This window comes from Garra rufa, chromosome 20 (genome assembly GCF_049309525.1).
Source record: "Garra rufa chromosome 20, GarRuf1.0, whole genome shotgun sequence".
In the NCBI taxonomy this organism is placed as follows: domain Eukaryota; kingdom Metazoa; phylum Chordata; class Actinopteri; order Cypriniformes; family Cyprinidae; genus Garra; species Garra rufa.
This window is the reverse complement of record NC_133380.1, coordinates 37,901,088-37,922,956: the sequence shown is the minus strand read 5'-3', so window position 1 is coordinate 37,922,956 and position 21,869 is coordinate 37,901,088. Positions and strand designations below refer to the sequence as shown.

The 21,869-nt window shown below is 34.5% G+C and overlaps 2 protein-coding genes across 2 annotated transcripts in view; one reads left to right on the top strand and one right to left on the bottom strand.

Annotated features, from left to right (window-relative positions):
* rpn2 (ribophorin II) overlaps positions 1 to 8,662 on the top strand; it is a 31,050-nt gene extending 22,388 nt beyond the window's left edge. Inside the window, exons 14-18 of the mRNA XM_073825986.1 lie at positions 379 to 474; positions 599 to 674; positions 1,135 to 1,264; positions 5,896 to 5,969; positions 8,127 to 8,662. Coding sequence (XP_073682087.1) covers positions 379 to 474; positions 599 to 674; positions 1,135 to 1,264; positions 5,896 to 5,947 — 354 coding nt within the window. The 3' untranslated portion in view covers positions 5,948 to 5,969; positions 8,127 to 8,662. The remainder of the gene's footprint in view (positions 1 to 378; positions 475 to 598; positions 675 to 1,134; positions 1,265 to 5,895; positions 5,970 to 8,126) is intronic.
* Positions 8,663 to 10,850: 2,188 nt separating this feature from the next.
* On the bottom strand, positions 10,851 to 19,066 carry ghrh (growth hormone releasing hormone). Its single transcript, XM_073826246.1, has 5 exons — positions 19,012 to 19,066; positions 18,535 to 18,616; positions 14,923 to 15,024; positions 11,971 to 12,075; positions 10,851 to 11,860 (listed from the first exon to the last, which is right to left on the bottom strand). Exons 1-5 carry the CDS (start codon positions 19,064 to 19,066, stop codon positions 11,719 to 11,721), a joined length of 486 nt encoding a protein of 161 aa, XP_073682347.1. The 3' UTR covers positions 10,851 to 11,718.
* Positions 19,067 to 21,869: the final 2,803 nt, after the last annotated feature.

Here is a 21,869-nt window from a genome sequence, read left to right as displayed (position 1 = left end):
TGTCATTCACTCCAATAATTCCTATGGGAGTCATTTGCACATTTTGAAAGACAAAACCGTTAACTTAGCCTATAGGATGTATTTTAAATGTCCGGTAGTCCTCGAATAACATTCTAGTTAAGATGGGGTTTTTTAGATAGAAAATTTAAAGATAGATAGTTTAAATTTCTTGTTTAAACACAGGCATCAACATTTTAGGTTTAAAAAAAATTAATGATTAAAACAAAATATGACATAAAACATATATTCCAGTTTTGCAGTTTTCACTGAGCATACAAGCAAGTTTTTTGTTTTGTTTTTTTCCGATATAAATTGCCCAGTCCTTTCTATTATCTCATTTCTGTGCTTTTTTTTTTTTTAATACTGTTGTTTCCACAGCATCTATTCAGAGAGCCAGAGAAAAAACCACCTACAGTTGTATCCAATGCATTTACTGCCTTGGTCCTGTCTCCGCTTCTGCTTCTGCTCATACTGGTAATGGTCTTTCGACCTATTATTATGCGTACATGTAAAAATTGACATGCTATGTATTGAGTGTGTATCATTCTGTCATTTATTTAGTCCGTCATGCTCATTGTTCTCCCTCTTGCCTATACAGTGGTTTAAACTTGGAGCCAATATCTCAAACTTCACACTGTCACCCAGCACTATTCTCTTCCACATAGGCCATGCAGGTAAGTTGAACGGATTTGATTACACAGCTTTCAGCAATACTAGTGTGATCAATAGAGTTAATCGAGTACAACAGTAGGGTTCAGGAAGTGTGAACCTCATTTTCTTCATAGAAAATTTGTTTTTGTTTTTTACACATGAAATATTATATATATTAAAATATATATTAATATTTTCAGTGATTTTTTTTTTTTTTCACCAGATTTACACATTGAATGTCCAAATTAATGTACCATTGAATAGAAAATGTTTTAAATATTACTTGTTTGATGGAATATTTTACTTATATTGAGATAAACAGGTATCTATGTATGGAGCAATCAAAGTAACTATGCACAATTATAATGTTTCACCTTTGACTGCTCTAAGATCAGACCTGCATCCAGTTTAACTTTAGTAATGTGACATGCTTCAGAGAGAGAATTGATTATTCAGGCTTTTTTCAATTCTCTTCACTTGCAGCTATGTTGGGTCTGATGTACGTGTACTGGACTCACTTGAACATGTTCCAGACTCTGAAGTATCTGGCTATCATAGGCAGCCTCACATTCCTGGCTGGGAACCGCATGCTGGCACAAAAAGCTGTGAAAAGGTACAATAGCTGTTTTAAACCGATATTGCTTCTGTTGTCTTTTGCCAGCACCCAAATGAAAAGCGTACTTACACTGTCCGAATTTGCATTCGTGCTGTATATTCACCTTATAGAAAACAGCAAACAAGTGACAGATTTCCACTGCATTTACAGCAATTTTTTATCATGTTAGGGGTGTGATGATTCAGATTGGACAGAAAATCTGATGCGAATCTAAAATAGAGAAAGGATGTATTAAAAATTATTAATCCGTAGTGGTGAGATAGAGAGACTACTGTAAATTCTGAGTATATTTAACCTCTAAGCATGCTAGAAAATGGAAACCATAACAATAACCTATTCAGATATAAACTTTGCATTTATTCTTGCACAGTGAAACTTTGCAACCAATGGAAACTGTATTTAAAAGCGGCATTTAACCCTCTGGGGTCTGAGGGTGTTTTGGGGCCATAAGGAAGTTTTGACATGCCCTGACATTTGTGACCCTGGACCACAAAACCAGTCATAACGTTACATTTTACAAAACTGAGATGTATACATCATATGAAAGCTCAATAAATAGCTTTCTATTGATGTATGGTTTGTTAGGATAGGACAATATTTGACCGAGATACATCTATTTGAAAATCAGGATCTGAGGGTGCAAAAAAAAACAAAATACTGAGAAAATCACCTTTAAAGTCGTCCAAATTAGGTTCTTAACAATGCATATTACAAATCAAAAATTACATTTTGATATATTTACAGTAGGAATTTTACAAAAAATCTTCATGGAACATGATCTTTACATAATTTCCTAATGATTTTTGGCATAAAAGAAAAATCTAAAATTTTGACCCATGCAATGTATTTTTGGCTATTGCTACAAATATACCCCAGCGACTTAAGACTGGTTTTGTGGTCCAGGGTCACATTTGTGCTTTTTTCAGTATCTTAAAAACATATTAATGGCTAAGGTCTGATTACATTGTAATTAGCACAAATTGGGCTACAATAATATGTAAGCTACATGAATGTACATATTTGTGTTTTTGAGAAAACAACGTTTATGCGTGGTTTGTGAAAAAGGGGGGTTGAAGCAGCATAAAACGCATAGAAAAATGGGCTTGCACGTCATAGAACAATTGGCAGACGTTTCTGCTTTTTGGTGTGTTCGCACTGCAGGAACTAGAAATGTATTTAATTCTAAAACCTCCAGGGAGCTAAATTAGCTCCTATTTCAGAGTATGGTCTAAAACAGTACTATAGGAAATACCCGTGACATAAGTGTATGCTGATTGGCCAAACGCTTATGAAACACTGTCTGTCTGACATTTTTAAAAGCCATATAAGAATATTTACGCCACTAACGGCATTTACCTGTTGTCTGCAGCATTATGCGCATAGCAACCTTAAAGGAGTAGTTCACTTCCAGAGCAAAAATTTACAGATAATTTACTCACCACTTTGTCATCCAAGATGTTCATGTCTTTCTTTTTTCAGTCGTACAGAAATTGTTTCTTGAGGAAAACATTTCAGGAATTATCCCCATGTAGTGGACTTCTATGGTGCCCCTAAATTTGAACTTCCTAAATGCAGCTTCAAAGGGCTCTAAACGATCCCAGCTGAGGAAGAAGGGTCTTATCTAGCGAAACGATTGGTCATTTTTTTTAAACAAATTAGAAACTTTTTAACCTCAAATGCTTGTCTTGTTATGTCTGAGTGAACTGTTTTTTCCGGTTCAAGAAAGTTAGAATATGTCAAAAAAAATCCCATCTTGTTTTCTTCCCCAACTTCAAAATGGTCCTACATCACTGCAGAAGAACCGACCCAGTGTTTACAAAGTGAACATGTAAAGAAGATCAAACACCCTTTACAAAAAAAAAAGGTAAAACAGCGTTGTAGGATGATGGGTCGAGACAAGACAAGAATTTGAGGTTAAAAATATATATAAATTGTACATTTGTTTTGAAAATGACAGATTGTTTTGCTAGACAAGACCCTTCTTCTTCAGCTGGGATCGTTTAGAGCCCTTTGAAGCTGCATTTTGGAAGTTCAGACTTGTGGGCACCATTAAAGTCCAGAGATAATTCCTGAAATGTTTTCCTCAAGAAACACTTTCTTATCGACTGAAGAAAGAAAGACATAAACATCTTGGATGACAAAGGGGTGAGTAAATTATCTGTAAATTTTTTTGTTCTGGAAGTCAACTAATCCTTTAAGTTCCCTGTGATATGTTCATTCTGACATGTTGCTTTATTATATAGTCATTAAAAGTGCTATGAATACTTAGCAAATGTTGATATATAATTCAGCCCTATTTCTGACATGGTAAAAAGGTAGCTTTTAATTGCTCATTTGACAAAATAGAGCCTTCAGTTTTATCTCTGTCCCCTTTTGTGTCTTCGCTCTGAACCTTCTGCTGAACTTGTGGGTGTGTTGCCATCTCTGACTTCTGTAGCGTGTGCTTGGGTTACGCAGAAGTGGTTTCCTCTTTTCATTTTCTGTCATTTGGGACTAGATTAATTCCACAGTTTTAGAATGTACCACCCTGAGCATGCCCTGTCAATTAACAGTCTTTCGTGGATGATTATGTGGACAATCTCTAGTGCCTTCAGAAAGTCCTTAGGGAGAATATAAGTGTTCAGTTTCAACCTGAAATTATATATTTTTTTTCTAGGCACAATTCTGTACATATAAATTCCTTTAATGCATTTTTACAAGGTTTTGCCTTCTGCTTCTTAGAGTTTCATTTGCAGCAATCAACAGCGACGCGACCAAATCATTGTCAGTGAGAGTTAAGGCCATTGCACACTGAGTATGTAATTTCCGCCCAAAATGTTCGCACATTAAATACAACCTCAAGTTATGTCAATCGAGTTTACACACTGCCTTCGAAACTCTCGTCTGATTTTCTGCAATTTCGCATCCGTAACAAGCATTTTGATAGGAAAGGATGACGAATAAGAGAAATCCGATGCGTACGAAAATTTTGGACGCGGTCTGCAATGACCTTTAGTAATTTCTGCTGGCATGATTGACAGTCAGCGATGCAACAGATGAGAAGTTTAACTTTATGCAAATGAGTGATACCAGTGCCAGTGAAGTTGGAGCTCATCCATTCACCATGAAATACTGTAATCAAGTTTACAGTATAAGCGCGCCGACATACAGCGGCATTGCGTTCCGGGCGTCCCGTGTTCGAATCCCGACTCGAGGATCTTTCCCGATCCCGCCCCTACCTCTCTCTCACTTCGCTTCCTGTCAGTTCTGATCTGTCCTATCAAAATAATATCTTATTTTTCTACTGCCAATACATCCCTAGTGAAAAGTAAATGCACTAAAATGTATTTGAAATACTTTTATTTCATGCCAAGTATACTACAAATACATATTTATGTACTTAATAAAAATACCATACAATTGTACTTTTGGCATACTTAAAGTCTGCTAAATAATTTTGTACGCAATGCCCATTAATTATGCATAAGTCCAACTAAAGAAATATTTAAGTATCAAACATGCACTATATTGCCAAAAGTATTGGGACATCCCCTTCCAATGAACAGGTTTGACTACCGTAGTCATTTCCATGAGTACAAATCTTAATGTTTAAGCATAAATTGATATTCTAGGCAATTGTGTGCTTCTAATTTTACAGCAACAGTTTGGACAGGACCCTTTTCTATTATAACATGACAAAGCCCCTGTGTATAAAGCAAGGTTCAGATAGAAATGATTGATTCAGACAGTGTGGAAGAACTTGAGTGGTCTGCAGAAAGCCAAGTTCTAATCCCAGGTAAACACCTCTGGTGTGACTTTAAATGCAGACCTTGAGCCAAAAACGTATCACCAAACACCTATGAGTTGTACATACACTACATGGACAAAGGTATTGGGACACCCCCTTCTTTAGATCAGAAAAAGGCACTTCCAAAACTGTGGCAACAAATATGTATTATTTGTTATATATTATAACATAATAAATGCATTTAAAATTGTATTTCCATCTCTGTTGCAACAGTTTTGGATTTGTCTAAAATGACTGTACCCATATGTACAAGTCATTGGTGTTTGGTGAAGAGTTTTTGGCTTATGGTCTGCATTTCAAATCACACCAGCGGTGTTCAGATGGGATTAGGACTTGGCTTTATGCAGACCAGTCAAGTCTCTACTAGGGATGTCATTAGTTATTTTCAAAAGGTATAGCTAGTTACACAGCCCACCATAAATATTGGGACATGTAGCAGTAAAAACACCTTCTAGCTACCATTAGTACAGTGCCTTTTTGACTCTCAGGCCAAGGTAAATGGACCATAAATGGACATTCACACCAAGCATGATAACTATATGTAAAACATTTTAATAACCAATCTTATTCTGTGAGGATAGGGAAGTCCACAGCTATACAATAAAGAAACAAGAAGAACGATATCACTGGAATCCATGAAAGAATCACTGGAAGAACCGTTTTCTGTTTCAGCTGATGAATAAGAACAATCCGATCAGAATCCAACTGACTTTAAAGAGCCTGAGCATTTTAAGGGGCAGATGGCATAAATAAACAGTGTCCAATGGTGTGGACGCTGACTGCTTGTTTCTTTAACCCTTCTACGTTTTCCATTCCTTCTCTTTCTTTACCCATCTTTTAGGATTGCTGCGGAACAAAGTAGTAGGTTGGCAAAGTATAGGAGTCTGCGATAAATGCCTGAATGTTTTACAAAAAGTAAGACCAAGCTGCAGGCTGAAGTAAGGCTTGCTCTTGCCACCTGTGCATCCCATAATATGGCATCAACATTTCCATGGCAACACCTACTGCATGCCTTTGTGTTGGTGTGTTTGTTGAGTGAAGCTCACAACCTCATTTAAAACATAATGCCATTTGTGACTGTCAAGCCATATTTTTCATGTCATGCTGTTTATTGATCAGAGTGTTGTGGTCACTTGTTTTTGTTGGCTTGTCTTTCACTTCATTAGTGTGTGCAGTGACAGACCACTGAACTACAGTTTAGGCCCTGTGTGATAAATTGCTTGATCTGGAATTGTATTTTTATTTTGCCCCAAAGTCTGCTTGTCACTGTGAAAGTTTCTCAGTTGCAGAGTTGCCTGATTAAAGTTCTGCTTGAGCAGCTACTCCATGGACTTCAAGGAGCAAATTCGTTAAACTGTTATTTTCAGTGCAAATGTGTTTGTACAAACAAAGGGCATCATAGGGCTTCACAAATTGCAGTGCTGTTTGCCTGGCACAGTTAACATTTGCAGTGCCTTAATAATTTAAACAAATTTTTTTTTTTGCACAAATGTTTTCAAATGGTTTCATGTTGCATATAAAAAAAAAGCTAAATCCAGCAGCCCTTTTTTGCTAGATCACCCTGCTACTAAAATCTGTAACACAGGCGGTGCTGAAACATCCATATGAAAAAACAAGTAGTCTTTTTGCAAGCTGAGGCACAGTGTCATACAGACAATATATACAGTTTCTCACAAAAGTGAGTACACCCCTTACATTTCAGCAACCATTTTAGTATATCTTCTCATGGGACAATGCTATAGAAATGAAACTTGGATACTTTAGAGTAGTCAATGTGCAGCTTGTATAGCAGTATAGATTTACTGTCCTCTGAAAATTACTCAACATACAGCCATTATTGTCAAAATAGCTGACAACAAAAGTCCACCCTAAGCCACATGTCCTATTCATCATGTTAATGTTTTTGTCTGCTTGCCAGGACCATACAAAGCTGTGTATCTTGTATGGTTAGTGGTTAAAATTAACTGCTTGAAGTACAATTCTCTCATACTGACCACTGGATGTTCAACATGGCATCTCATGGCAAAGAACTCTCTGAGGATTTGAGAATTAGAATTGTTGCTATTTTGACAATAATGACTGTATGTTGAGTTATTTTCAGGGAACAATAAATATATTCTGCTATACAAGCTGCACATTGACTACTCTAAAATATATCCAAGTTTCATTTCTATAGTATTGTCCCTTGAGAGATATACTAAAATCGCTGCTGAAATGAGGGGTGTACTCACTTTTATGACATCCTGTACATGTATGATAACAACAGCTATTAATGAACATTTGTTTAAATGAAATCCATTTAAACATAGTGTCTTAGGGAATTCCGGGAATGTAAGTGGTTTGTCAATTCTTTTTTTATTTCCAAAAAATATACATTTCACAGTATTTTACTGTAAACTTACATTAAATGTAATTTAATATGTATGGCTTTTTCCCCTTCCTGTTAACCGACAGTTTACTGTAATTTACTGTTGAAATTACAGTATTTTTTAGAGTGCAGATTGTAATAGTCTACTGCATCCTTCTTAAAGTTGTACTCATAACTTTCCTGCTAAACCAAGAATGGTGTTTGCACCAATACCTGATTTGCATTTGTTATGCTGAAGCACAGACATGGTGCATGCTCATAACAATGCACAATGCATGCAATTTAATCTTGGTGAATTCCCTCTGCTTAAATTGTTTTGAATACTGAGTGGAGTATTAGTCATGATTGTCCAGCATACAAATTTGTGTTTTAAATAGTCATTTTAAATCATTTTCTCTTTATAGTAATTACCTTGCTGTTTTTTTTTGCTTCTCAAACACTGTTTAGGGTATGAGAATCTTCCATTAACTTAACATTTAGAATTCAAAATATTAAAAAACAGACGATGTCCTCTGGATATTTGCATGCTGTTTTGTCATTGGTCTTTTCCTGCATCTGTTTAATCAACTGCAGTGTGATTGACGAAAAAAAGATTTAATGTTGTTTAAAACCTTTAAAAATGTTTTGCTACCTTGTAAGCATTGCTGTTTTCTACAGGATGCACAAATCTAGTTTTAATCAGTATTTGATATTGTCTCTTTCAGACTTGATGGAAAATGATGTCGGCAAAATCAAGAAGACCATGGAAGTTTCATGTTCATGTTTTTTTCTTTATTTAAGAAATTTGGGAACAGAACTATTGGTGGTGGTTAAAAAGAGAGACAACGGTGCGGGTCGAAATGTTCTGAAATGTTCAAAACCGGATTGAATTTGACAAATAAGAAACATGCAGTTTTTTTTCTGACAACAAATCACTGTAAGATGAATACGTTGAGGAGATATGATTGTTGCTTGTACATTGAATTATGTTTGGTGTTAATGCAAATGAAAGTTTGTGATTCCTCTTTTTTTTTTTTTTTGGAGGAACATTCATTTGATTTTCAGTACAAATTCCTGTTCTCAGATATTTGTAATGAATAGTGAAGCATGTTCCTGTTGGTGTTTTCCCCCCTTTTTTATTATAGTATCAGACAAGATGTTTTCTTTGTAATTAAATAAACAGTGGAATCATTCTTCCAGTCATCAACACACAAATTGCTAACACAATGGGTTTTTTAAATAAACAAAACAATAAAAAATTCACGCTCATTTTGTGTTTTTTAGTGGCCAATATTGGTTTTCAGAGAGCAGGGTGGCTAATACAGTGGTGTGAAAAAGTGTTGGCCCCCTTCCTGATTTTTATTTTTATTTTTTGCATGTTTGTTTTAATGTTTCAGATCATCAAACTAATTTAAATATTAATCAAGGATAACACAAGTAAACACAACATGCAGGTTTTGAATGAAGTTTTTTATTATGAAGGGAAAGCAAAATCCAAACCCACATGGCTCTGTGTGAAAAAGTGTTTGCCCCCTAAACTTAATAACTGGTTGGGCCACCCTTAGCAGCAACAACTGCAATCAAGCGTTTGCCATAACTTGCAATGAGTCTGTTACAGCGCTGTGCAGGAATTTTGGCCCACTCATCTTGGCAGAATTGTTGTAATTCAGCCACATTGGAGGGTTTTCGAGCTTGAACCGCCTTTTTAAGATCATGCCACAGCATCTCAATAGGATTCAGGTCAGGACCTTGACTAGGCCACTCCAAAGTCTTCATTTTGTTTTTCTTCAGCCATTCAGAGGTGGATTTGCTGTGTTTTGGATCATTGTCCTGCTGCAGAACCCAAGTTCGCTTCAGCTTGAGATCACCAACAGATGGCCGGACATTGTCCTTCAGGATTTTTTGGTAGACAGCAGAATTCATGGTTCCATTTATCACAGAAAATCTTCCAGGTCCAGAAGCAGCAAAACAGCCCCATATTTTACTGTTGGTATGATGTTCTTTTTCTGAAATGCTGTGTTACTTTTACGCCAGATGTAATGGGACACACACACCTTCCAAAAGGCTCCACTTTTGTCTCGTCAGTCCACAGAGTATTTTCCCAAAAGTCTTGGGGATCATCAAGATGTGTTCTGGCAAAACTGAGACGAGCCTTTATGTTCTTTTTGCTCAGCAGCAGTTTTCGTCTTGGGTCTCTGCCATGCAGGCCATTTTTGCCCAGTCTCTTTCTTATGGTGGAGTCATGAACACTGACCTTAACTGAGGCAAAAGAGGCCTGCAGTTCTTTAGATGTTGTTGTTGTGGGGTCTTTTGTGACCTCTTGGATGAGTCGTCGCTGTGCTCTTGGGGTAATTTTTGGGTAACACTTTTTCACACAGGGCCATGGGGGTTTGGATTTTGTTTTCCCTTCAAAAAAAACCTTCATTTAAAAACTGCATGTTGTTTACTTGTGTTATCTTTGATTAATATTTAAACTAGTTTGATGATCTGAAACATTGAAGTGTGACAAACATGCAAAAAAAATCAGGAAGGGGACCAACACTTTTTCACACCACTGTATAATACTGATATACACTCTTAAAATTAAAGGTGCTTTAAAAGGTTCTTCAAAGCGTTGCCATAGAACCATTTTTGGTTCCACAAAGAACCATTCAGTCAAAGGTTTTTTTAAAGAACAATCTCTTTATTACCTTTTTATAATCTGAAGAGCCTTCTTTTGCCACAAGGAACCTTTTGTGAAACAGAAAGGTTCTTCAGATGTTAAAGGTTCTTTATGTAACCATTTAGACAAAAAGGCTTCTTCTATGGCATCGTGAAGCACTTTCATATTTCGAAGAGTGTGCACTACCAGTCAAACGTTTGAACACACCTCGTCATTCTTTACTTTTATAAAAAAAAAATAAAAAAAAAAAAAAAAAAACGTCAAAAAAATGGAGTAAACCAAAACATGCTAAACAAATGAAAGCTTTCTGCTATTTAAGCCATTTTGAAGGGCTTCACATGCATTCTGGAAACTTGTTGGCTGCTTTTAACTTTTTAGGTGCAGTTCATCCTTTAAAATTTTTTTACTTTTTTCTACAGACCGAATTTGATTTTGTATATATTGTCACATTACTGGACAAGTGTAAGAGTGTATTAGCTAACTATACCTGTTACTGCTAGCAAACAGTAGAATATATGTGGACCACCCTGGACCACAAAGCCAGTCAGCTGAATAAATAAGCTTTCTATTGATACATTTTCTATTGTGGACAATATTTGGACCAGATACAACCATTTGAAAATCTGGAATCTGAGGGTGCAAAAAATCTAAATATTGAGAAAATCAATATTAGATGAAGTTCTTAGCAATGCATTTTGCTAATCAAAAAATACGTTTTGATATATTTATGGTAGGACATTTACAAAATATATTTATGGAACATGATCTTTACTTAATATCCTAATAATTATTGGCATAAAAGTAAAATCGATCATTTTGACCTATACAGTGTATTTTTGGCTGGTTTTGTGGTCCAGGGTCACACATTTTCATCCCTCTTTTCTCATCTTGCATGAAAACATAAAATACTTCATGAGAATAAAAATTATGAAATTGTCCCATACAAAGCATTCTGTCAACAGCATAAGAGTACCTGACTGGTCCACATTTGCTCTACATAAGTACTTTTTTCAATATGGTTTTTATTTGTCATCAGTCTTCTTTTCCACTCAAAATCTCCCAATCTGAGTCATAGGTCCAAAACCGAGAAAGTTCTGGCGTTCAGTCACGGTTCATTTGTTGGTTGTTTGCTTGGTGTTTTAACTCCATTTTCATGGTGAAAACAGGTGAGCTCATTATGTTTGATTGATTAGAGGTTTTCCAACTTGTTTGCCGGTGATCACAGGTGTGCTCACTTTATTTTGATTCACTTTACACTTTATTTTATTGTTAAGTTCCTATTTGGGGCTTGTCATTTCTGTACAGTCTTTCTAAATTGTTTGTAATTGTTCAAAAGAGAAAATGCTCTACTTGTCAACAAGAGGTGATACAGTTTTGAATCATTTCAGTAATATTTGGAGAGTTCTATAGGTAGGATTTGTCCAAAAAGAGCTTAGGCTCCACTATACAACCATGTGCACTTGCTTGGATGTAAATACAGTTGTGTACTTTTAAATAAGGGCTCCTGCAGCAGACCTTACATACACTGGCTGTAAAAGTACATGTGCACAGAAAACTGCAAGAAGGGTGAACTCAGTTTTAATAATCCAATGTGCAATGTGGCAAATGCAAATATAAAGACTGTTCCCAGCTGTTGTTGTTTTATTGATGTTTAATCATTGTGTAATTACTGAGAACTTAAGTCTTTGTGGTTCTCTGTAACTTTGTTCCCTCTCAGTGAGATCCATATCCATATCTTGTTTGAAGGAGTCTCCATATATGCCAGACTGGCGTTTTACATAGTTTTGAGTTTCTGATCTGTTGACAGAGGAAATAAATTATTATTAAATTATTATTAAATTGAGTAGTTTAAGTCTAATGAACACACACTCACACACATGCACAAAGAGGGGGAAAGAAAAACATACCCAAGCCTTTTGCCCATAACAGTTTGAAGGAATTTTCTGGCAGATATTTGACCGAGAACTTTTCGGTAGCTGTTAGTAAAGATGGCGTCAGCATGTCTTCCGAACCTAAAAAAAAATGGTGTTTAGACATAAAAAGAGTCAGTGCAAGAGGTTTGTGCCAGTTAACAGAAATGTTAACTTGGGCCAATGCTGCATTTTTATTCAATCTTATAGTTTTGTTAAAATTCTGAGTATGCTTTTTGATAGTTTGAAAGCATCAGCAAGAATGGGTTGACAATGTAGGCAGTAATTAGAGTTTGCAGTAACTATGTACAGTGCCTTGCAAAAGTATTTTTCACGTTTTGTTGCAGCATAATGTTAAACTGCTTTAAATTAGTTTTTCCACATCAATCTACATCTCATACACCATAATGACAAAGCACAAAACAGGTTTGTAACAACTTTGCAAATTTATTAAAAAATGAAAAGATCCCGTTGCATAAGTATTCATACCCTTTTCTGGGACACTCGAAATTTAGCTCAGGAGCATTCATATTGCTTCTAGATGTTACTACACTTCGAGTGGAGTTAAACTGTGGCAAATTCATTTGAATGAGTCTGATTTAGAAAGACACACCTCTCAGAAAAGGTCTAACAGCTGAAAATGCATATCAGAGCAAAAACCAAGTCCTGAGGTCAAGATAACTGCCTGTAGAGCTCAGTGACAGACTTGCGTTAAGGCAATGATCTAGGGAAGAGTTCAGAAAAAAATCTGCTGCATTGAAGGTTCACAGAAGCATTATCCATAATGGAAGACGACTGGAACAACTAGGACTCTAGAAAATGTCTGGCAGCCCCCATCCAAGCTGACAGAGCTTGAGAGGTGAAAAGGTGAGGCAAAGAATGGCAGATAATTGCCAAATGCAGATGTGCAAAGCTTGTCACATCAGACCCAAAAAGACTTGAGGCTGTAAAGGTGCTTCAACTATGTACTGAGTCAAGGGTATGAATACTTATGCAATGTACTTATTTCAGTGTTTTATTTTTAATAAATTTGTAAAAATTTGCAAATCTGGTTTTTGCTTTGTCATTATTATGGTGTCTGCACTGCAAAAAATGCTTTTCTTACTTAGATTTTTTGTCTTGTTTCCAGCCAAAATATCTAAAAGATCTTGAATCAGGAAGGATTTTCTAGACAAGTAAAAATTATTATCTTGTTTTTAGTAAAAACAAGTCAAAATGAAGTGAGCTTTTGCTTAAAACAAGCAAAATAATCTGCAAATGGGGTAAGAAAAAAAATCTTATTTCAAGCAGACAACTAGATTATTTTTCTTACCCCATTGGCAGATTATTTTGCTTGTTTCAAGCAAAAACTCACCTAATTTTGACCTGTTTTTACTAAAAACAAGACACTCATTTTCACTCGTCTAGAAAATCCTTCCTGATTCAAGATCTTTTAGATATTTTGGCTGGAAACAAGACAAAAAATCTAAGTAAGAAAAGCATTTTTTGCAGTGTGGAGTCTTTTTTTTCTCCACATCAATTTACACTCAATACACCACGATGACAAAGCAAGAAAACAGATTTCTGACAATTTTGCAAATAACAAAAAACACTGAAATAAGTACATTGCATAAGTATTCATACCCTCAACTCAGTATTTAGCTTAGATGATGCGACAAGCTTTGCACATCTGCATTTGGCAATTATCTGCCACTCTTTGCCTCACCTCTCAAGCTCTGTCTTGGATGAGGGTCTGGTAGACACTTTCAGGTTTCTCCAGAAATATTTGATTGCATTCAAGCCTGGGCCACTCAAGGAAGTATAAATAATATAAAGTAAAAATAATTTTCAGTTTTCATTTTCAGAAAAAACAAGTAAAAATTAAGTAAAATCTAAGACACTTAGAACAACTACACTGCAAAAAAATGCTTTTCTTACATAGATTTTTTTGTCCTGTTTCCAGCCAAAATATCAAAAAATTCATCAAGAAGGATTTTCTAGACAAGTAAAAATGATCGTCTTGTTTTCAGAAAAAAAAAAAAAACCAAGTCAAAATGAAGTGCGTTTTTGCTTAGAACATGCAAAATAATCTTCCAATGGGGTAAGAAAAAAAAATTTATTCCAAACAAATAACAAGATTATATTTCTAACCCCATTGGCAGATTATTTTGCTTGTTTCAAGCAAAAACGCACTTAATTTTGACTTGTTTTTTTTTCTGAAAACAAGACGATAATTTTTCCTTGTCTAGAAAATCCTTCTTGATGAATTTTTAGATATTTTGGCTGGAAACAGGACAAAAAATCTATGTAAGAAAAGCATTTTTTTGCAGTGTAGTTGTTCTAAATGTCTTTCGTTGTGGATAATGGAGGCTACATGCTTCTGTGAACCTTCAATGTGCAATTTTTTGCCTTAACGCAAGTCTGTTTCTGAACTCTTGAAGCAGGTATTATTGTTTTTTGCTCTGATATGCATTTTCAGCTGTTGGACCTTTTTTGAGAGGTTTGTGCCTTTCCAGATCTTTTTCATTTAAATGAATTTGTCACAGTTTTACTCCACTTGAAGTGTAGTAACATCTACAAGCGATATGAGCACTCCTGTCCTGAGCTAAATTTCAAGTGTCCCAGAATAGGGTGTGAATACTTATGCAATGGAATCATTTAATTTTTTTTTTCATTTCTAATAAATTTGTTAAATCAAGTTGTTACAAACCTCTTTTGTGCTTTGCCTTTATAGTGTATAGAGTGTAGATTGATGGGGGGGGGGGGTAAAGCAGTTTAACAAAAGGCTGCATCATAAAACGTGAAAATAATGAAGAATGAATACTTTCGCAAAGGCACTGTATATGTTTCAAAAAGCATTTTTTGTTGTAGAACTAGTGACAATATCAAGGCTAAAAATCTGAACTATTGCACAGTAGAAAAAAAATAGACATTATCGTTGAGCCCTAGGTGAATGAATGAATGACTGACCTAAACTCAGCGTCTGGTGTTTGGGATGAAGTGTCTGCTTGCAACTGCATTGGATCCTCGATAGAGGATGTCATCAGTATGGCAGCCGCTCTCTGACCGAACCTAACAAACACATCAGCCACTGTGATCAGCACTGTAACATTCAGAAGACATGAACATAACTAGAGGATTAGGTACAACAACTTATTTTCTACATAGAACAGTCAAAACTCAGTGTGCTTTGGAGACACTTTCAGACTCATGAGATCACATTGATCACAATTCTTGAAGAAGCAATAAAAATAAAATAAATAATAAATTCTATAAATTCATAGCATATAAATCATTTGACAACTTACCCCAGTCTGACATTTATTAAGGTGAAACACCGCAGGTGAATAGGGTAAAAAAAAAATAACTAATAGTTATCACCTTACTTAGCCAGTCGATTGATTACATTAATAATTGCAAATATTTTCTGTATTACAAGTTTTCTAAAATGTTAGGTTTAAATATGCAAATGAGCCATTTTTAATGAATTATGCGCTATTTTGCAGACATTTCTAGTACAAACGTCTAAACACTGGATGAAGTCAGTTTCAAAATTCTTGTTTATTTTTTTTTTTTTTTTGACATATTAGAGTCAAATGTTTTTACTGAGGGGATTTTGGGTATCTCAGTTTGTCACTCCATAATTCAGAAAAAATGTAGAACAGACAGAAAACAATATTTTTACAATTTTTGGAATAAAATCAAGCAAATTATATCTGAACAAATCCCTCTGTAAAAACCTCCAGAATATAGACAGGTAAAAAAATGTAACTTTTGGTGTGTGTAAGTGCTGCTGAAGTGGAGATTTATGGCTCGGTGTAGGAGAAAAAACTCATTTTGTGAAAACGGCCTTTAAAATATGCATTGTAATTGAAATCTATTGACACAAATAGATCAAGTGCTATAAAAGAAACACGTAACAGTGTCTTCACTGCAAAAAATGCTTTTCTTACTTAGAATTTTTGTCTTGTTTCCAGCCAAAATATCTAAAAGATCTTGAATCAGGATGGATTTTCTAGAAAAGTAACAATTATTATCTTGTTTTTAGTAAAAACAAGTGAAAATGAAGTGAGTTTTTGCTTAAAACAAGCAAAATAATCTGCCAATGGGGTAAGAAAAAAAATCTTATTTCAAGCAGGCAACTAGATTATTTTTCTTACCCCATTGGCAGATTATTTTGCTTGTTTCAAGCAAAAACTCACCTAATTTTGACCTGTTTTTACTAAAAACAAGACACTCATTTTTACTCGTCTAGAAAATCCTTCCTGATTCAAAATTTTTTAGATATTTTGGCTGGAAACAAGACAAAAAATCTAAGTAAGAAAAGCATTTTTTGCAGTGTTTAGTGTGTCTTCTTTCCACTACACTGCAAAAAATTATTTTCTTACTTGGATTTTTTTGTCTTGTTTCCAGCCAAAATATCTGAAAATTCTTAAATCATGATGGATTTTCTAGACGAGTAAAAATTATTTTCTTGTTTTCAGAAAAAACAAGCCAAAATTAAGGGATTTTTTTGCTTAGAGCAAGCAAAATAATCTGCCAATGGGGTAAGAAAAAAAATCTTATTTCAAACAGAAAACAAGACTATTTTTCTTACCCCATTGGCAGATTATTTAGATTGTTTCAAGCAAAAACGCACTTAATTTTGACTTGTTTTTTCTGAAAACCAGACAATAATTTTTACTCGTCTAGAAAATCCTTCTTGATTTAAGATATTTTGGCTGGAAACAAGACAAAAAATCCAAGTAAGAAAAGCATTTTTTGCAGTGTAGTCTGAAAAAACACTTTATGAAACACCAAAAAGCCTAAAATCTCAAACTTGACAGATGCATGAAAAAACAGTGTTTTTGCCTGCAGTGTCTCCCCTTAAAAAAACAACAAAAAAACATTTAAGTTAATAATATACTGTGTGTCCATCATCTCCATTGCTATTAACTTACAAATTTCATGTAGCAAGGGAGAGAGTTAGATGCTCTCAAAAAGCTCTGGACTCACGTCCATTGTCTGTAGTTCATAATGAGAAGCCCTGACCCTAGTTAACACAACAAAAGCAGAGTTCAGGCTCTGTCAATTAGGGTAACCTGTGACAGACTCTGAACATACGCTCAGATGCAGCACGCAGACTTTCACTGCTCTCATAGGCAGCTGTTCTTTGTTAGTACCATTCACACCCTACTCTCTGCCCTTGTGTTTGTATAGAGGTGTGTAACCATTTTAGTGTGAAAATGAGTCATACACTGTTACTGTTAATTAGCTGTATCCCAACAAGTGCTGCAAATGTCATGTTCTGAGAAAATCAGAATGCTATGAGAATGGTTTGCTGTTATAGAACACATTATATAATTTATAAGAAGATTTTTTATTATAAATCTTTCTGCAAAGAAGACTGCATTATTTAACAGTGCTATACATTTTAATGAAGCTTAAGTTAAATTCTTACATTAAAGGAAAAACTTATCTTGAGCAGTTGTAAATTACAGAATGAATGAAGACACTAACTGAAGACACTAACAGTGTAGAGGCGCTACACTCTTAAAGTGCTTCACGATGCCATAGAAGAACCTTTTTTGTCTAAATGGTTCCATTAACATCTGAAGAACACTGCAAAAAATGCTTTTCTTACTTAGATTTTTTTGTCTTGTTTCCAGCCAAAATATCTAAAAATTCTTAAATCAAGAAGGGTTTTCTAGATGAGTAAAAATTTCTGTCTTGTTAAAAAAAAAAAAAAAAAAAAGAGTCAAAAATAAGTGAGTTTTTGCTTAGAACAAGCAAAATAATCTGCCAATGGGGTAAGCCAAAAAATATATATATTTCAAACAGAAAGATTATTTTGCTTGTTTCAAGCAAAAATGCACTTAATTTTGACTCATTTTTTTTTTTTTTTTTTAACAAGACAGAAATTTTTACTCATCTAGAAAACCCTTCTTGATTTAAGAATTTTTAGATATTTTGGCTGGAAACAAGACAAAAAATCAAAGTAAGAAAAGCATTTTTTTGCAGTGTTCTTCAGATGTTTTTTCTGAAAAAAAAAAAAAATGTTTACTCTTCTAAGAGATCCTTCTTGATTTAAGAATTTTTTGATATTTTGGCTGGAAACCAGGCAAAAAATCCAAATAAGAAAAACATTTTTTTTCTGTTTCACAAAAGGTACTTTGTGGCGAAAGAAGGTTCTTCAGATTATAAAAAGGTAAGAAAGAGATTGTTCTTTAACAAACTTTAATATGAATGGTTCTTTGTGGAAGCAAAAATGGTTCTTCTATGGCATCGCTGTGAAGAACCTTTTAAAACACCTTTATTTTTAAGCGTGTATAGTCAATTAAGGTCATAATTATAATAAATCAGGACAGTGCAGATGCCTTTTTGATACGGATCCCCGCTTTGTCACTGTTTGTCACATGAGAAACTTGTTCAGTTTATGTTTTAGATGTTACATTTTTTAGGTTCATATAAAAATCTACACATTCAGAAATTTGTTAGAAACTAAATAAGTTATATGTAAGATTGTAGGTGTCAGAATGTGTTAACAATGAGTTAATTACACCAATTAAAACAGCAAACGTTATTAGTTTTGGTCTGTCTTACCTCAGTGGAAAGACTGGGGAAGATGTCGCTGACAGTAACAGGCAGCAGAGCAATAGCAGGGCAGTTCTCTGCATCATTCTCACTAAAAATACAGTTCACATCCAATGAAGCAATACATTAGATGAATTTACTGCTTTTCTATAATACTCTTTGATTTAGACTGATTTTACTATGATTAATTTGGTTGCAAATCAATCATAATTAATAGCAAATAGCAGTTCATGATTATTGTTGTTGTCACTCCTATTGCACTCTTAAACAACGACGACAGAAAAAGAACCAAAAAGTGTTTTACAACAAACAACCCTAGCTTTTAGGTGTAAAGAGCACAATGAATGAATTAATAGATGTGAAGAATCTATACGGTAACATCAAGATGCTTTAAGTATCCAAAAAAATAATTTTCAAATGTAAAATAATTCTTACTTCCTAAGTTGAATAGCCTTTTGGCAGAAAGAGAAAAATTGAAGAGTTTACCTTGTATGTTTAGAGATGTGCTCCTCTGACAGTCTAATAAATGTGACTGAGGCATAAGATGTTGGTCACTCTTCAGGGTTTGGCTTCATTTCTGGATGATGCTGAATAAGAGAGTTTAAAAAGACCCAGGTAGGCATTTTGTACGTCTCTCGTTCTGTATACCCAATGTCTCCCGCCCACTATCCCTCCCTCCATTCCCCCTTCCTTCCCTCCCTCCCTCTCTATCTACCTCTCTTTTTTTCTCTGAAAGGCAAAGGAGAATTTAAGAATAAATCTGCACACCTTTGCATGGAAGTTCCTAGTGGCTGTGTTTGGCTCCAAATGAACATGTACACAAGCGTTCTGTAGACATGTCATACATTTTAAGTTCTACATTTTTGAATGTATATTTAAGGCGAGACACCGCAGGTGAATAGGGTAAAAAAAATAACTAATAGTTATTACCTTACTTAGCGAGTTGATTGATTACATTGATAATTGCAAACATTTTTTGTATTATAGGTTTTCTAAAATGTTAGGTTTAAATATGCAAATGAGCCATTATTTAATGAAATATGTGCTAATTTGCATACATTTCTAGTGCAAAAATCTAAACACTGGATGAAGTCAGTTGAAGTCCAAATTATTATTATTATTTTTTTTTTTTTGACATATTAGGGTCAAAAGTTTTTACAGATTGAATTTTGTGTCTCTCATTTTGTAATGCCATAATTCAGAAAAAAATTAGAACAGACAGGAAACACTATATTTTTTTTTTACCATTTTTTGAAGGATAAAATGTATAGTTTAGCTGGTCGAAACCCCTCTAAAACCAGCCTGACCAGGCTGGGTGACCAGCTAAAACCAGCTACTTCCAGCTAAGACCAGCCTAGATTGGTTTTAGCTGTTTTGTTTTTTCAGCAGGGTTAAGAACATCTAAGTGTACTCAACTGTGCTATTTTCGGACACCATGAATATGAGCTAAAATGTGCTTTTAACCCTGCTGAAAAAAACAGCTAAAACCAATCTAGGCTGGTATTAGCTGGTCATAACTGGTTTGAGAGGGGTTTTGACCAGCTAAAACTAGCTACTTCCAGCTTAAACCAGCTATTACCAGCCAACCAGCCCATGCTGGTTTTAGCAGTTTTCAGCAGGTTATGTTTCTACATTAATTTGGAGATTCAGTGTTAAATTTTGACAATATGCGATTAATTGCAATTAATGCGATTGACAGCACTATTGTTATGACATTGTGAAATTGCTAAACAGTCATTCTCGAGAAGTGGGACAAAAAAAATAAACTTTGTACTCAGACAAAGGAAACTATTTATGCATCTTATATGTACTGAGCTATGCTTTGATACAACCTCCCAACTTTTCTCCTTTTTTAAAAAATGTGCTTTTTAACTTGGACGGTGTAATATAATTTTAACTTTATCTTTAACAACTTTCTGGGTGTTTTTAACATTTCAAAACACATTCTCATGTTAGTAGACAGATTACACTTTCACATGTGACCAACAATTCCACAACAAATAAAAATATCATAATGAAATATCATCAAAATATTCATCTAACGGAGGTGACAGAACTGACAGAGTTAACACATCTGACGGTGTTGACCAAAACCTGAATTTGTAGTCATTTTAACTATCAAATGCATTGAGTCAATTAATTACTGTTTTAAAACAACCACAACAAACAGTGAGTATGTTATTGTTTATAAAGCTTCTATTCAAGAGTCACATTTGTGACCCTGGACCACCAAACCAGTCTTAAGTCGCTGGGGTATATTTGTAGCAATAGCCAAAAATACATTGTATTTTTGAAATTAAGTAAAGATCATGTTCCATGAAGATTTTTTTGTAAAATTCCTACTGTAAACCTATCCAAATGTAATTTTTGATTAGTAATATGCATTGTTAAGAACTTAATTTGGACAACTTTAAAGGTGATTTTCTCAGTATTTAGATTTTTTGCACCCTTAGATTTCAGATTTTCAAATAGATGTATCTCGGCCAAATATTGTCCTATCCTAACAAACCATATATCAATAGAAAGCTTATTTATTGAGCTTTCATATGATGTATATATCTCAGTTTTGTAAAATTTTACCTTATGACTGGTTTTGTGGTCTAGGGTCACATTTAAGTATTTTGATATATCATTAAAACACAAAATCTGACAGTGGTGACATCTGACGGTGTTGACAAATTTGCCTATTCTTTCACAAAACAAATGGAGTTCATGTAGTAGCCATTTAGGTTTTTATGTTGATGCCAAAGGCTAACGGAACCTGCTTCAGGAGAATAAAATGGTCTAAATATTTCAAATAATTTCCTTCAGAAATTGGAAGATGGTGTTGACATATCACGGTTGTGACAAGAGGAAATATTAACATTAGAATTTAAAATATTCTTAAACTATAAAACTTAGCAAAGCCTGTGTGACACTGATGTAGGCCTACTCTGCAGAAGAGGACTGTGGCAAGGGGGTCCTTTAGAGTGACAGCTGCCCATGATATTCCCTGATTTTATTACATTTTAATTAATGTGTGACGGTGTTGACAAAAAGTGAGGACACACTTCAAAACCTTATTAAACACATGAGAAAACAACCTTGCTTTGATATGAGATATTATTAAGTGTTGCTTTTGATAAGACAAGGTCTTTTTCATAATTAAAAAAAACTTTTTTTTATCCATTTTATAGCATATGAATGAGTAAACCCTTCTCTGTGGACACAGTTTTAGATGTCGTGAGAAAACAATAAGTGTCATAGATTTCACATAATAATGACAGATTGAATTTAAGGGCATAATTGTGTTAAATACATTCTATTATTAATCCCCATAACATTTACAACTGAAAATATTTTTT